The 16,514-nt window shown below is 54.2% G+C and overlaps 2 protein-coding genes across 3 annotated transcripts in view; one reads left to right on the plus strand and one right to left on the minus strand.

Annotated features, from left to right (window-relative positions):
• Positions 1-983: 983 nt before the first annotated feature.
• Positions 984-12,873, plus strand: FSD1 (fibronectin type III and SPRY domain containing 1). Its single transcript, XM_040241985.1, has 13 exons — positions 984-1,135; positions 2,096-2,191; positions 2,335-2,466; positions 3,404-3,505; positions 4,340-4,362; positions 4,565-4,686; positions 5,229-5,438; positions 9,358-9,456; positions 10,264-10,423; positions 10,775-10,854; positions 12,016-12,267; positions 12,377-12,465; positions 12,572-12,873. Exons 1-13 carry the CDS (start codon positions 1,121-1,123, stop codon positions 12,680-12,682), a joined length of 1,491 nt encoding a protein of 496 aa, XP_040097919.1. The 5' UTR covers positions 984-1,120; the 3' UTR covers positions 12,683-12,873.
• Positions 12,874-13,300: 427 nt separating this feature from the next.
• STAP2 (signal transducing adaptor family member 2) overlaps positions 13,301-16,514 on the minus strand; it is an 11,795-nt gene continuing 8,581 nt past the window's right edge. Inside the window, exons 6-13 of one of the 2 annotated variants that reach the window (XM_040241986.1) lie at positions 16,313-16,447; positions 15,927-15,996; positions 15,734-15,836; positions 15,526-15,600; positions 14,153-14,308; positions 13,974-14,066; positions 13,818-13,892; positions 13,301-13,587 (exon numbers count right to left, since the gene is read on the minus strand). In XM_040241986.1, coding sequence (XP_040097920.1) covers positions 13,445-13,587; positions 13,818-13,892; positions 13,974-14,066; positions 14,153-14,308; positions 15,526-15,600; positions 15,734-15,836; positions 15,927-15,996; positions 16,313-16,447 — 850 coding nt within the window. In that variant the 3' untranslated portion in view covers positions 13,301-13,444. The remainder of the gene's footprint in view (positions 13,588-13,817; positions 13,893-13,973; positions 14,067-14,152; positions 14,309-15,525; positions 15,601-15,733; positions 15,837-15,926; positions 15,997-16,312; positions 16,448-16,514) is intronic. The other variant, XM_040241987.1, reaches the window with a different exon arrangement.

A 16,514-nucleotide genomic window follows, 5' to 3' on the forward strand; every position in this document is an offset into this window, starting at 1 on the left:
CGAGAGAAGGAATGGGGAGGGGAGCAGATGGCAGAGGCCTGAGCAGGGGTCCTAGTGGCAGCATCTCAGCATCAATCATTTTGCCCCTAAGATGTCTCCTTTTGGGGTTCAGGGGAATGGATTTCTGCTAATGGTTTTGAGTCGTGGGGCAGGTAAGGCGGCTTACCTGCCCCACCACCCGGACGACTTGTCGCGGGCCGCGGGGCCGGGGGTGGGGGAAATGCGCTTCATAGTCTCCAGACTTTCTCTCAGCCCTGCACCTATTACCCCTCGGCTAGCTGTACCCACCCCTGGAGGAGGAGGCAGACTCCTAGACCTCAATGTCTCACTCCCAACCACAGTGTGACCTCTTTTTTTTTTTTTTTTAATCAACCAGAAAGAAGAAGGTCAGTGTTCTTGGCAAAATTGTTCCCATCACTCACAGACAGGCCCCTGTGGTGGTGTTCTGCCCACATGTCATACACAGAGCTTACCAGCCTCCTCCTAGCCCTATGGATTCTGGGCAGGGCATCTGGAGGAGATGTGAGAGCCCGGGGCTCTGTGGGATGCACAGGTGTTCAGCTGTGATGTGGGGAGAGAAAGGCAGCATTGGAAGCTGAACATCCGCTTAGGCAAAAGACTTTGGCTTTTCAGTAAATGCGAAGTTTGAGTAGTCGTGGAGCCAGGTCTATGGGCCACGCTGAAGGGCCGGAGCTGTGGCGATAAAATTCCATTTTGAGCGGTAGCTGAGAAGTTGCAGGGGTGAAAGAGTTGGGAGACTGAGGCACAGAAGAACCAGGGACAGGCTCAAGGTCACAAGGCAGTTGAACCCAAGCATCCTGCCTCCCAGTTCTGCGCTCTCTCCGGCTCAGGCATCATTAGCAATATCACCTGCGACGACCCAGGCTCTGAGGATCTCGGCTTTTCGCGACCCCAGCGCAAAAAAGACTACATTTCCCAGCTTGCAGCGAGGGGCGCGCCTGCGCGCTGCGGGCAGTGATGGAGCGCTGACTGGGGGCACGGCGGCGGCGGCGGCGAGGGCTCAGCGGGCCATTGGCTACCGGCAGCAGCAAAGGCAGCTTGGGGACTAGAAGAGAGAGTGGGGCCCGCGGGCCGGGCCGGGCCGACCTGGGCTGCAGCCATGGAGGACCAGAGAGTAAGACCCGGGCGGGGCAGGGCGCGGTCCGAAGCGGGGGTGGACGAGAGGAGGGGGACCAGGTGATGCCGCAGCGTCCTCCCAGCTTCCCCCGACCCCAGCTGCTCTGCGGCCGAAGCCCCACCCTCGCCGCAACCACGCCCGGATCTAGCCCCCATTCTGGACGCCGCAGCCCCCCACCCTAGCCACGAGCCACATCATCTTGGCCTGAGTTCAGGCACATCCCCTTCATGGCCCCCACGCCCCCTCAACCCCCGCAGTATCGGGGACCCAGCCTTGACTCCATCACCCACGCCTTCCATCGGGACTGCGGACCAGGTGTCCCGACCTTGGCCACGCCCCGCCTCGGAGGGCGCCCGGCCAGCTCAGCACAGGTGACCCCCACCAATCCCGTGCCCCCAGGAAAAGGACCCGTGGGAGGCCTGGGTTGGGGCTGCGGACCCTAGAAGCACCCACCCACGCCGGCCTCCTCTCCCGGCATCCCCTCCCCCAGATCTCCTTACCTTTCTCCACTTACCTGATTCCCTAGCGTCTCCCCTTTTCCAGATGAACCCATGTTCTGCGGGCATCCTTTTCCTCTGGTGTCTCTTTCCCGGAGCTAGCTCCTTACCCCGATCATGCACCCACTCCCCTCAGGATATAGTTACCTGGTTGAAGGCTTTGCACTCAGGCCGACCTGGCTGGGGCTCAGGGTCTGTGCTTCCTGAGAAGTTCTCTCAGAGCCTCAGTTTCCTCCCCTGTGAAATGGGCGGGCTCAGTGTGCCCGATGCCTGCTGCTCCTGAGGGCTGTAGGGCCAGAGCTCCACCCAGGGCCTGCTCTTGGCTAGTGCCCAAGCTTTTTGGCACAGTGGCTCCCACATCCCTTCTCTGGGTCCCTGGAGGACAGAAAGGGGGAGCTTCAAGTCAAGGAGCCCTGGCCAGGCTGAGGGACTTAGTTTGCCCATGCTTCTCTGGGGGCAGGAGGCTCTGAGGAAGATCATCACAACGCTGGCTGTGAAAAATGAAGAGATCCAGAGTTTCATTTACTCCCTCAAGCAGATGCTGCTGAACGTGGAGGTGAGGAAGTCACCCCTACACCCAGGGCGGGGGGGAATGGCAGCTATAGAGGTAACCTGCCTTTGGGGACCCTGGGCCTTCTGCCCATCTGAGCAGCAGCTTGGCCAGTCCTGGCCGCTCTGACCCCACCTCGTCTCTCCAAGGCAAACTCGGCCAAGGTGCAGGAGGACCTGGAAGCCGAGTTCCAGTCCCTCTTCTCCCTCCTGGAGGAGCTGAAGGAGGGCATGCTCATGAAGATAAAGCAGGACCGAGCCAGCCGCACCTATGAGCTGCAGGTATGTGTGATTTGAGGGCTGGGAGGGTGTTCTCCCAGACCCCCTCCCAGATGCCATCCCCTGCACACTCCCCAGAGCCCGAGCGGCCTCAACATCTTCCTCCGAACCTGCTCCTCCTCTCTTTCCCCCTCCCAGAGGGGCCTCCAGTGTCCCTGGTGTCCTGAGCCAGACCGTCCAGTGGTGTCAGCCACACCTCCTCTTTTCCCTGGGCTCTTCCCAGCCCCCTCCCTGGCCATGACCTATCCATCCCTCACGCACCTGCTCTCCCTCTTAATCCCTTCTCCCCTCCATTGCTGCAGCCCCACCCCTACATCTGGCTGTTCTCCCCACCTGTCTTCATCTTGCACTTCCAGTTTTTCAGCCCTTCCCCCTGGTCCCTCAGATCTGAGGGCATCACTTCTTGCCAGACACCCACTGTGGCTCCTCTGGGGTCTCAGATTCCAAGCTGGGGTTACTAGGGCGACACCAGCACTTCCTGAGCCACCCCCTAGGACCCTGGATGCCCATCCGCAAGGAATGTGGAGCTCTAGGCTCAGATGTGACCTAGGCATGTCTGTTTCTTTTTTAAAAATATTCACTTATTTTATTTATATGGTTATACTGGGTCTTCGTTGCAGCATGTGGAATCTTGAGTTACACCATGTTGAATGTAGGTCCCTGACCAGGGATTGATCCAGGCCCCTTGCATTGGGAGCATGGAATCTTAGCCACTGTACCACCAGGGAAGTCCCTGGACATGTCCTTTTCTAAGGAAGGGATCCCCAAATGGTTCTGATGTCCTGCCCGCAGAGAGGCCCAACCCCCCTCTGGCCTCCCTTTCCCACCTGGAGTTGGAGAAGGACATGGTACCCCGGATCCCCAAGGTGATGAGGAGCCCTGGGAGGCTCTGATGCCATGGAGTAAGATGTCTCTTCTCTTGGTGGCATGGCACCTGCAGAACCAGCTGGCTGCCTGCACGCGAGCCTTGGAGAGCTCTGAAGAGCTTCTGGAGACAGCCAACCAGACCCTGCTGGCCACTGACAGCAAGGACTTTCCCCAGGTGGGTGTCTCGGGAGCCAGAGTGGTCACCCAGATACGTTTGTATTTCAGATCAACTACGAGTAATGTTTTACTCTGATTATGGCCCGTGCAGGATTTAGTCTGAATACATCCTAAACATCATTGGTAGGACATATGCTAAAATAATAATTCTTTGTGGTAGATCTAAAACTCACAGGAAGCCTAGCTTGGTGCTCTGTGATGACCTAGATGGGTGGGATGGGAAGGAGGTAGGAGAGGAGATCAAGAGGAAGCATGTATATATGTATCCATACAGATGATCCACTTTGTTGTACAGCAGAAACTAATATAACATTGTAAAGAAATTATACTCCAATTAAAAAAAAAGAATGAATAAAATTTTTAGTATATCTCATGCAAATGTTTAGTATAAGTATTTCCCAAATGTTGCCTGGGATATATTTACACTAAAATACTTATTCATTATTTGAAATTCAAATTTAACAAGGAATTAATTTTTTAGTAATATGTCACATCCAATATTTAGTGTAAGTATATCTAAAATATTGGATGGGACCTACTTATACTAAAAAGTGTATATTTATTTATTGTTCATCTGCAATGGAAATTTAACTTTGTTGCCTATATTTTCATTTGCTAAATCAGTCAACTGTATGTACTGGGCACTAGGCAGGAGGTGGGGATAGGGGTGGGAACCTCCCATCCCATCAGGGTCTGGCTAAGGTTTTCTGCCCCCATGCTGGGGCACTTTGACACATGGACACCCGCCCGGGCCTCAGTCTTCTTGTCTGTGTAGTGGGTTTCTGATTCAGCCAATGCAGTTCTTTGGCTTTTGTTCTGTCCCTCTTTCTAGGCTGCCAAGCAAATCAAAGATGGGTAAGACGCTGGGACCTGGCTCCCACCCCATTGCCCCACCCCCATTGTGAAGGTGGGAACACCCAGGTGAGGGTCCCTTGGCCCAGAGCACCGGACCGCAACAAGGGGGAGGGGTCCCCCTACACACACCTCGGGGGACTAGGCCTGGGCGTCCACCTCCTTCCCTGCAGTGTGCAGGCTGCCTCCACCTCCTTCCCTGCAGTGTGACAATGGCCCCCGCCTTCCGGCTGTCACTGAAAGCCAAGGTCAGCGACAACATGAGTCATCTCATGGTCGACTTTGCACAGGAGCGGAGGATGTTGCAGGCACTCACGTTCTTGCCTGGTGAGAGGGGAACTCACTGGATTATAGGGGGAAAAACTCCCAAAGTCTAGGAGAGAGCCCCGAGACAAGGCATGACAATCAGAATAAGGCTGACAACCATCTGTGGAAACTGCAGAAGGTCCGGCCCTGACTTGGAGCCCTGAGGAGTCCCACCCCTAGTGGGTGGAGCCACAGGGAAGCCCCACCCTGTGGTAGAGTCCTAAAGAATCCCCACCCACTAGGAGTGGAATCCCATGAAGACCACACCCTAGTTGGTAGCATTCTGGAAACTTACTACCTCTAAATGGTGGGATTCAGAGAAGCCCAAGTATTCGTTGGTTGAACCCTTAGAAAGCTCTTCTCTGCCCCACACCCTTTGGTGAAACCCTGAGGAGGCTCCACCCCCAGGCTGCGAAACCCAGAGAAGCCCCGCCCCTAATCCTGGACGCCCAGACCCCAAGAAGGTCTAATATGTGGGCAGGGTTACAGCCAGGCCCGCCCCTGCAGGCTTCCCTGCCCCCACCCCCCGCCCTGACACCCCTCTCTCCTCTGTCCTGGGCCAGTGCCTAGCGCCCCTGTGATCGACCTGGCCGAGTCCCTAGTGGCCGACAACTGTGTAACCTTGGTGTGGCGCATGCCAGACGAGGACAACAAGATTGACCACTTCGTGCTGGAATATCGGCGGACCAACTTTGAGGGCCCACCTCGCCTCAAGGAGGACCAGCCCTGGATGGTCATCGAGGGGATCCGGCAAACGGAATACACCCTGACCGGTAAGGGCAGCTCAGCTTTCCCCATCAGTCCGCCTGGGGCTCGTGGACCATCCTCACGCCTCTGCTGGGCTAATGGGGAGTAACATATAATAAGGAAAACGATGCTGGGGACAGCCCTGCACCATGTACTGAGGGGTTACTGTGTGCTAAGCATTTTAGCCAGAACCGACTTAGCAGCAGCAGCAGCAGCAGCAGCAGTGAGTGTGTTATTGTCAGCTTTTTACAAATGAGGGAACTGAGTGAAGCCCCTGGAAAGGGTGTGCTCCATCCCTGTCTTATCTCTATGACCCATCATTCATTCATTCATTCATTCATTTTGACTTAATCCCTGCAGGATACCAAGCACTGTCCTTACAGTAGTAAGCAAATGCTTGAGAATCCCTCCTCTCATAGAGCTGGTGTTCAGGGAACCATCCTCCCAGGCTCTGAGGATTTCCTTGGCAGTTATAGGAAAGCAGAAAGACCGGGGGAATCCATCCAGCTGGTAAGGGAGGGTCTGAAGGAGGGTAAAATCAGGGGTCCCTAATGAGTTAAGAAACCATCCTGAGCCAGGGGAAGCCCTCAAGGGTGGGCAGACTCTCCCTGACAAGATAACTATCACCAGGGCTCTTGGGCTATAATCAGCCTGCTCCCTATCTGTAATTAGCATACAAGCTTAATAACAAGCATGCTAATTGCAGGAAAGAAAAGCCAGCAGCCGAGAAGAGGGCCTGAGAAGCTCTCAGCTTATCCTTTGCATGGAAATCAAAATAAACATATCCCATTTTTTCCCTGAGCTTTTAAAAAATTTATTGTGGCAAAATACACATAAGGTAAAATCCACCACGGTCACCCTTAAGTGTACAGATGAGCTATTCAGTGCATTTGTAATGTTGTGCTACGATCACCCCCACCGTCCATCTCCAGAACTTCTCAGCTTGCAAAACTGAAACTGTCCCCATTCGTTTTTGTTATTGTTGTTTTGTTTTTAAATTTTGGCCTTACCACATGGCTTGCAGGATCCTAGTTCCCTGGCCAGGGATTGAACCCGTGCCCTTGGCAGTGAAAGTACAGTTCTAAGCACTGGACCACCAGGAAATTCCTCTGTCCCCATGAGACACTAACTTCCATTCCTCTCTGCCCAGTCCCTGGCACCCGCCATTCTAATTCCTGTCCCTGGGAATGTTGCTACTCTAAGTTCCTCATATAGATGGAATCATACAGTACGCCTGGCTTATGTCACTGAGCATCGTGTCCTCAAGGTTCACCATGTTGTAGCAGGTGTTAGTTTCCTTTCTTTTTAAGGCTGAATAATATTTCATTGTGTATACACACGCACACACACGTGGGGCTTCCTAGGTGACACTAGTAGTAAAGAATCCACCTGCCAGTGCAGAAGACTTAAGAGATGTGGGTTCAATCCCTGGGTCAGGAAGATCCCCTGGAGAAGGAAATGGCAACCCACTCCAGTATTCTTGCTTGAGAAATCCCATGGACAGAGGAGCCTGGCGGGCTACAGTCCATGGGGTCACAAAGAGTTGGACAGACTGAGCACATACTATATATCATATATATACACATTGTATATATTCAGCTTTCTCCAGTAGTGGCAGCTTATATAACTAGAGTTCAATACCAGAACCAAGAAGCTGACGAGTATAGTCTGCAGGGTTGATTTACTTTTCATCAGTTTTACCAGTTTAGCATGCACTGATTTGCCTGTACACGTATAATCCTGTATGCAATTTTATCCCCTATGTAAATTTGTATAACTACACCACAATCAAAGTATAGAGCTTCTCCATCACAGGCTTCCGGATGCATCCACTTTACCCCTCTGGCCTTTTCCAAATTCCATAGTGAGCGAATTCCTCAGGGCAGGAAGTTGAATCCCTCACAAGACATGTGATACTGAAGATGATGAATTCACTCACCTATGTAAATAACCCATGTGGTTATTTGCAATCCACCTACTATCTTGTTGACTGCGAGACAGGAGGGTTTTGATTAAGTTCTTATAACTTACATTTCTTGGGCCATCTCATCCTTACATGAACCCTGCTCGGTGTGGGGAAAATAATTATTAGGTTGCAGACTAGGAAACAGACACCCACTGTGAAAAGTCAGATAGGTTCATGATTCAGAATCCAAGCCTTCTGGGTGGTAGTCTTAGCTTCCCTGTGGCTTAGAGGGTAAAGAATCTGCCTGCGATTCAGGAGACCTGGGTTCGATCCCTGGGTCGGGAAGATCCCCTAGAGAAGGAACTAGCAACCCACTCCAGTATTTTCACCTGGGAAATCCCATGGACAGAGGAGCCTGGCAGGCTACACAGTTCATGGGGTCCCAGAGTCAGACACGATGGAGCGACTAACACGTTCTACTTAGCGCTGGGGCAGTAGGTGGCGCTGCTGAGCACACTACAGAACTCAGAGGAGGGGATTCAAGAAAGGGTGAGGTAGTCTGGGTGGGTACCTGAAGAAAGTAACAGCCAAACTGAGGCCCAAAAGGGAAGCCGGGGAGACCAAGTTCCAGGCCAAGGAACCGCCTGATCAAGGGGTCAGAGGACAGAACACTGAGCCTTTGTGTCTGGAACTAGTTAACTTTGCAGAGGGAACAACATCTGTAGGGAAAGGGGAGAAGAGGAATAGGGACTTTATCCTGAGGGCAAGGGGACCTATGAGAGGTTTCAGAACGTGGATTTCTGAGTGCTGTTTGGAATGCCCAGAGAAGGCATCCTGCAGGGAACACCCGGGGCAACTGGACACGTGGTCTGAGCTAGAGGTTGAGTTGTGTGTGCCCTGTGGGTAGGCAGATAGTGTCTTAAGGGTGAGCAGGGTCTTAGACTGAGTCACCCAAACATTTGAGAGTACAGAGGAGCCTGCAAAGAAGACCAAGAGGGGGCAGTCAGAGGGGGCAGTCAGTAGAGGGCAATGCCATGACTGCCAAGGAAAAATGTTCCATGAAGGAAGGAGCAGTCAGCCAGGAGAACCTACTAGATGAGGACTGACAAGCCCAGAAGAGAGAGAGGGAGTGAAGCCACTGAGAGACGCCTGGACATATCTCCAAAGAGGTTTTGCATGAGGGAGAATACAGTTCAATAGTTGCTTTCATTTTTTTAAGATTAGAAGAAATTAATAACTTTTAAAAAGGATACTATTAGGGAAAATCTTTAAGGTACTGGTCATGGCTAGATGCAGGAGTTCCAGCATATGACCCACTCAGCTCAGTTCTAGACACTTGGTGGCTCTGAGAAAGCAGACATTCTCAAGTAGGGCTGCCAACATGGTGGCAAATTTTCCCAGGAGTGGCTTCCTCCTAGTTTGCTGCTGCTGCTAAGTCGCTTCAGTCATGTCCGACTCTGTGCGACCCCATAGACGGCAGCCCACCAGGCTCCCCCGTCCCTGGGATTCTCCAGGCATGAACACTGGAGTGGGTTGCCATTTCCTTCTTCAATGCATGAAAGGGAAAAGTGAAAGTGAAGTCGCTCAGTTGGGGCTGACTCTTAGCGACTCCGTGGACTGTAGCCTACCAGGCTCCTCCATCCATGGGATTTTCCAGGTAAGAGTACTGGAGTCGGGTGCTATCAACTTCTCTGCCTAGTTGGCTAGTTCAGAGGAAAGAGGGACTCCACTCACTCTTAATATCAGCCAGAGTCCCAGGGTAGATTCTGATTGGCCAGTTTGGGTCATGTGCCTATCCCTGGACCAATTGCAGTGACTGAACCTTAAAGCATCCTGATTAGCCAGTCTGGACTAGAGGTGGAGCCAAGTGACCCATAGCCCCACAGGTGGATGAGGACAGGGATGATTTCAAAGGGTTACCTTGTGGTCTACAAGATGCTCCTTAGCATGAGAGGTGGTGGGATGACTCTGGGACACAAGGGCCTCTAATCAATCACTCAAAGAGTACACAATGTTAAGCCCTCTCTGTTGTCTTGCAGGTCTCAAGTTTGACATGAAATACATGAATTTCCGTGTGAAGGCCTGTAATAAGGCAGTTTCAGGCGAGTTCTCTGAGCCAGTGACCCTGGAGACACCAGGTGATTGACTCCCATACCTCCCCTCGCTGTGACTCCATAACCACTCACTCCCAGGGCTCCAGGGACTGGTGTCTAATGAGAATCTTCTAATCAGGGTTCTGTGGCCCTTTTTGTCCTGGTTGCCAGGAAGCTCAGTGCTCAATCCATAGTAGATTCCTTAGCCTGAGTGTCTGGTATAAACTTGGTATTGTTCTTTGCATTTGCAGTTGATCGCATCATACCTGGATGGTTTTTACACACACACACTCTCCCCCACCCTCTCTCTCTCTCTCACTCACTCTTCAAAAAAAAAAAAAAGAATAGTCAAGTGCTCTATAGAATTGGAAATAGGGTATCAGTACTGAAGATAGATTTCTTAGCCCCCCACAGTGATACCTTTGCATGTTCGGGTAGGAAGTCCTTTCTGCACCCTGGCTTAGCTCTGTCATGCCTTAGCACAGCCCCCTTTCTGGGATTAACCCCCAGTGAAATCGCAGGGCAGCACCGTGGCTTGAAAATGGCTTCAGACCTGGGAGACCTTTAGGCAACTAGCCCTTGGCCTTCACTCCTCTGGCTACATGTTCTGCCCTCCCCACCCTTCGCTGTCCCGTCTTTTGGTGCCTTTCTGCCTGTTGTCTCTCTCTCTCCATCTCTGAACCTTTGTCCACTTGTCTCTCTTTCTCTCTCTTGGTCTTAGTCTCTATTTCTTTGTTTCTTTCTGTTCTCTGTCCCTGTCATGGTCTGTCTTGGTCACTGTCTGTCTCTCTGTCTCTCTCTGTGTCTCTGGGTTTTCCCATCTCTGTGACTCCTGTGTCTGCCCGGCCCCAGCGTTCATGTTCCGCCTGGATGCGTCCACATCCCACCAGAACCTGCGGGTGGATGATCTCTCCGTGGAGTGGGACGCCATGGGCGGGAAGGTGCAGGATATCAAAGCTCGCGAGAAAGATGGCAAGGGGCGGACGGCGTCTCCCGTCAACTCCCCAGCCAGGTAGCCTGCCCCCTCCCCTCCCTGAGTCTCTGGTGGAGGAGATCAAGCTGGACATGGACATACAGAGTCCAGTGTGGTCAAGGCTGGGGTAGAGGGAGGGACATGGAGTGGGGGGAGCCCAAAGAGTGAATGGAGAGGAATCTTTGAAGTGGGTTTTGATGGTCGAATAGGATTTTTCCAGATGAGGAAGGGCACAGGTATGTTCCAACATGAGAGACCCTGTGTATGGAAAGAACCACACACAGTCCAGGAAAGATGAAACGTTCATGGTGACTGCAGTGGACCAGGGAAGCCCTCCTATGGGAGAAGTGAGGTCTGAATTGAGACTTGCCCCCTTCCTGTCACCCACAGAGGTACTCCATCTCCCAAGAGGATGCCCTCGGGTCGTGGGGGACGGGATCGCTTCACAGCTGAGTCCTACACGGTGCTGGGTAAGGAGGAGGGAAGACAGGAGTAGAGAGAAGTCTGAGCAGGGCCCTGATAGGGATTGGTGGGAGGGAATTCCTATGGCTGGGGAAACTGAGGCAGATGTCAAAAAAAGCTTCTGTGGGAACAGTACCAGTGATGTGTTTTTGTGACCTTAGGGGAATGGGAAGATTTGGGGCTGAGGAATCATCAGGGGAAAGTCAGAACTTATGGATGCTCTAGACTGGGAGGGCTGGACAGTAGCTTGAGGGGGAATTTCCTGAAGTCTGTGGAGTAGATGAGACCCAGGAAGTAGCGGAGACTCGGGGAGTAGCTGAGAAGAATAGTTGCCTGTGGCTCGCCAGGTTTGTGGAGGACCTGAAGCAAGACAGGGGCTGGGGGAAGTGGCTTAAGGTGAGTGGAGGAGCCAGAGAGTAGCTGAGTCTGAGAAGTGGAGAGAATGACTAGGGTGAGAGGTGTGGTTGGCACCACAGGACTGATTGGATCCTGTGAAGGAGAAGCTGGAGTCTGAGGAGGAACAGGAGTTCCTGGAAATCACCACTGTCCTGAAAAAAACCTTGAGAAAGGTCAGGATCTATGCGGAAGCCAGTGTGGTTTGTAATACCTGGGAGGCGATTAGGGTGGGAGATGAAGTTAGGGAGTTGCTGGTTTCTTTTTTTATTATTTGGCTGTGCCGGGTCTCAGATGCGGCACTCATGATCTTTAGTTGTGGTGTGCAAACTCTTAGTTGTAGCATGTGGAATCTAGTTCCCTGACCAGGGGTGGAACCCAGGCCCCTGCACTGGGAGAGCGGAGTCTTAACCACTGGACCACCAGGGAAGTCCTGGGAGTAGCTGGTTTCCTGGGCTGAATGAGGAGCTGAGCTACGGTCTGGTGGGGCAGAAGTGGGTGGAGAAGCTGCAGCGCAGGAATAGGTGGATGGGAAAATCGCTGAAGTCACAGGAATCTGGATCCAGGATCCTAGGAGGGTGTAGATTAACTGATAGCTGAGACTTGGAGACTTATCTGGGCTTAGTCAGATATCTAGTATCTTAGTATCTAGAGAGGCATGGGATAGCTGGGGACAGGGCAGTGTCTGGAGGAAAGAGCCGGGGTCTGGCTGCCCGTTTTGAAAGGACACCCAGGAGCCAATTCTACCCAGTCCCCCTGCCCACTCCATCCCCCAGGGGACACGCTGATTGACGGTGGGGAACATTACTGGGAGGTGCGCTACGAGCCAGACAGCAAGGCGTTTGGTGTGGGGGTGGCCTACCGTAGCCTGGGTCGCTTCGAGCAGCTGGGCAAGACAGCTGCGTCCTGGTGCCTGCACGTCAACAACTGGCTGCAGGTCAGCTTCACTGCCAAACATGCCAACAAGGCCAAGATGCTGGACGCCCCCGTGCCCGACTGCCTGGGCGTGCACTGCGACTTCCATCAAGGTGATCCCCTCGAGCCCTCGCTGGCCTCTCTGGCCACCCTTCTCCACTCTTCTCTCTCTGCCCAAACCTCTCTCACTGGTCCCTTTGTCGCTCTGGCCCTCCACTCCAGGCCTCCTGTCCTTCTACAATGGTCGTACCAAACAGCTGCTGCACACCTTCAAGGCCAAGTTCACACAGCCGCTGCTCCCAGCATTCACGGTGAGGCCTTGTTAGGGGCCCAGGGAAGTAAGAGCGGGGTGGCACGAGGGTTGGCTTTCCTGCTGAGCCTGTCTGTCCCCTTCTCCCTGCCCTGACTGTCCCCCAGGTGTGGTGTGGCAGCTTCCACGTGACGACTGGCCTGCAGGTCCCCAGCTCCGTGCGTTGCCTGCAGAAGCGGGGCAGTGCCACTAGCAGCTCCAACACCAGCCTCACCTAGGCCCCTGGACTGCCCATCAGCGGGCAGATTTCGGGGGCCGCCTCCAGGCCTCGACTGTTTCAGCTGGGCACCCTCCTCTCACTTGCTGCTTGGAGCCTTAACTCCTGATGGGGGGTCACTGACGGAGAGCGGGCACCCAGGTTGGGCCCTCCTCCTCACCTCACCTCCTAATAAAGGTCAAACACTGGCCAGGCAGTGCTGCTGGTTTTGTGGGGCTGGGTGGCACTGGCCTTGCCTGGTCCTCTCCAGACCTCAGCTTTCTCAGCTGTAAAAATGGGAAATCTCTTGGGAATTCCCTGGCAGTCTAATGGATAGGACTCTGTGCTTTCACTGCAGAGGCCTGGATTCAATCCCTGGTCAGGGAATTAAGATCTCACAAGCTTGTCGTTTAGTTCCTAAGTCAGGTCCGACTCTTTGAGACCTGATGGACTGTAGCCTGCCAGGCTCCTCTGTCCATGGGATTTCCCAGGCAAGAATACTGGAGTGGGTTGCCATTTCCTACTCCAAGGGATCATCCTGACACAGGGATTGAACCCGTGTCTCCTGCGTTGCAGGCGTATTCTTTACCACTGAGCCACTAGGGAAGCCCCCCCACAAGCCATGAGGCATAGCCATAAAAAAGGTGGGAGCTTTTCTTACAGGGTCAGGAGGCAGGTTTTGCTGAGCTGAGGACCACTGGGACCAGCTGTGGGCAGTCATCTAACAGACCTCGCACTGTCCCACCCAGCCAAGCGAAACACAGCTCCTGGGGGCGCTTGAGCTTTAATTCTGGGAGGAGGGATCCGCCTGACTGGCGTGTGGCGCTTGGAGATGGACCCGCTGGTCTGCTACGCGCTCAGCTGCCTGCTCCAGTGCCCGCCTCCTCTGCAATTTCTCTTCCAGTTCTGCTGTCACATCTGCCAGCCCTGAGAATGAGGGTAGGGGTACCTGAGGCTCCAGTGGCACCAGAGATCCCCAGTCTAGGCTTTCCCTGCTTATGTCCACCCAGGACCACTGCAGCGTAAGATGAAAATGTGTTCAGTGGCCATGAGGAACTTCAAGATGGACACAGCAGAGCATTAAACCAAGCGTAGAGTGCTCCAGAGCGTGACCACCTGGGTTCCCCACTTGAGAAGCCCTCTTACATTGACCTTACCTGTGGTGGGCGAGAAAGCCTGTGCTGAGCTGGCTGCCAGCTTCCTGGCTGGGCCACTGTTGAGGCCTTTGGGCTCTGCAGGAACAGACAGATGAAGGCTGAGGCCCACCCTCAGCTGGATAGGGGAGGGGCTGGGAGGAGGGACCCCTTCCATACCTGACTTGGGCACAATAGGTGGCTTTGGAAACTTCGCCTGTAGCTTGGCCAACCGCCTGGGCTTCGGAACAACTGGTCGACTGGGGGAAGGCACTGCGCAGACAAAAATGTAGTATGTCACATCTAGTCACCAGCTTGCTACCTGTTGTCAGCTCTAGCCACCCCAGTCCCCCACCCACCATCCTCGTTCACGTAGCTGGCAGATGGGGTGTCTCCAATGGGGATGACATAGTTGTTATCCTGGTCCGGTAGTGGAGGCAGCTTGTCCTGACTGGGCGCAGGCATGATGGACGTGGGAGGCAGCTGCTTAGGGCCACCCTTGGGGGGTGCAGGACCTGGTGGGAAACTGTGGTCACTGTCGGGGTCCATGTGGAACAGAGACACCAGGGGATGTGTGTGTGCACACCTGGATACAGGCCTGTGTCTCCATGCATGTGTGTCTGGGCATGGGCCTGTTTATGTCTGTGGATGTGTGTCCCTAGGTAGCAATACATGGACACTGGGTGAATTTCATAAGTTGAATATAAGTAAAGGGTTTCCCTGGTAGCTCAGCCTGTAAAGAATCCACCTGCAATGTGGGAGACCTGGGTTCAATCCCTGGGTTGGGAAGACCCCTGGAAGAAGGCATGGCAACCCACTCCAGTATTCTTGCCTGGAGAATCCCCATGGACAGAGGAGCCTGGTGGGCTACAGTCCATGGGGTCAGAGAGTCAAACATGACTGAGCGACTAAGCACAGCTCAGCAAAGGGTTTATACTCTTGTGCATGCATGACACCTCATGGATGCTAAGGTATGTGCTACAGCACTTGTCTGTATTAGTGTGTACACACATGTATGTGTAAAGGTCTGAATTTGTGCTCATGAGTGGCTATGTCTGCAATTTGTGTGTACACATGTGATTGTGTCTTGAAGTAAACTGTATGACACTCATGTTTATGCATGGGTGGAACCACTGTCTACATAGGAACTTCTCATTATGCAGGTGGACACACAGGTTTATGTTCATGAGTGGCATGTGTGTATGTATGTACATTTGTGTACATTGTACATACATTTGTGTATGTGTCATGCGTGCAGGGGAGCCTCAGCATCTGCCCAGTCCAGGGAAGACCATACTGCTCATCCCACAGACCTTTCCACTTTTCCAATCTCTTCCTTTTGCTCCATAGTCTGGACCACCTCCCAGCCTGATTTCCCATCTCTTCCTAATGAAATCCTTTGAGAACTTTAGGAAACACCCACTCTTCCAGGAAGACTTCCCCCCGACTCTGCCCATCCTCCTCCTCTCCCCAACTCTAGGTTGCCCCCACCCCCGCACTCCCCACCCCCCCACCCCCGCCTCTAGCCCCAGGTTCAACCCCTCAGGATTGCGAGTGTGTGTGCCCAGCCCTGTCCATTCCCTCCATAACCTGGAAGCACGTAGAGGACAGGGTCTGGGAACTTTCTGGGTCCCTGCAACTCTAGGTACAAGACTGGGCACAGGTGGAGCCATGAGAGTCCTAGGTCCTTTCCCACTCTGCCCCAGCGGCGGCCGCGGGGCGGGGGCATCACCTGGGCCGGAGGTGGAGGGGGCCGAGGGCGCCACCCACACACTCTCGCCATTCTCTTTATCCGCCTCCACGAAGCCTGGAACAGAGAGGGCGGCCTGGAGGAGGCACGGCAGCTGGGGGCTGACCCAAGGGTGTCCGGGTTGGGGAGGGGGTGGGAGAGGCGTGGACTGAGCCCTCCCCCCAACCGAGTTCCCTGAGGTTCTACCAACCTATCACTTTCTCATAGTCTTCATCCAGCAGGAAGGGCACCAGCGCCTTATTAGTGTGCGACACGAAATAGTTGACCACTGCTTCGAGCGAGGTGCAGGAGAACTAGGGTCAGAGAGGGGATGCTATCAGGGCCGGCGTGGAAGGGGTGCAGCCCACGCCGCTGCGCTTCTCCGGACCCGGCCCAATGCTCACCGGCTCCTCCACGTCGACTACGTACTTGGCGCCCTCGCGCTTCACCTTGTAGTGCCTGACCACCGGCGTCCTGACAGGGTAAGGAGCGAGTGCATGACCTGGCTGAGGACAAGGAAGGGCCCGTCCCTCGCCCGGGCCCAGCCCCCAAGAAGGGCCTAACCCTGACCACCCCATATCTTGGCGTGGCTCTCGGCGGGGGACTAGGCCCTCAAAAGACTCCACCTTCAAGAAAGACCCTGCTTCTGGCAATGTCCGCCGGGAGAACCAACACCTGAGGGATTCCACTTGGAGGCCCCGCCCAGGCCCCACCCCCACCATACCCGCCCTGATACCCGACCACGCCCCTGTATCAGACGCCCCGCCCACCCACAGCCGCGCATGCGCACCCATTGAGCGTCTGAAGCGTTGTGACTGACACGCCCCCCATGCCGTCCCCGCTGGGCCGCAGCAGTAGGTTCCCGCACTCAGGGTAGCGCTCCAGGAGCAGTTGCGCCTCCAGTCGGCTCACTTTCAGGAAGCACCTGAGGCGGGCAGCGTCACTCACTGGTGCAGGCCACGCCCCCAGAGACAGCTACGCCCCTCCCCCCC

Source organism: Oryx dammah, unplaced genomic scaffold (assembly GCF_014754425.2).
Source record: "Oryx dammah isolate SB20612 unplaced genomic scaffold, SCBI_Odam_1.1 HiC_scaffold_5, whole genome shotgun sequence".
NCBI classification, from domain to species: domain Eukaryota; kingdom Metazoa; phylum Chordata; class Mammalia; order Artiodactyla; family Bovidae; genus Oryx; species Oryx dammah.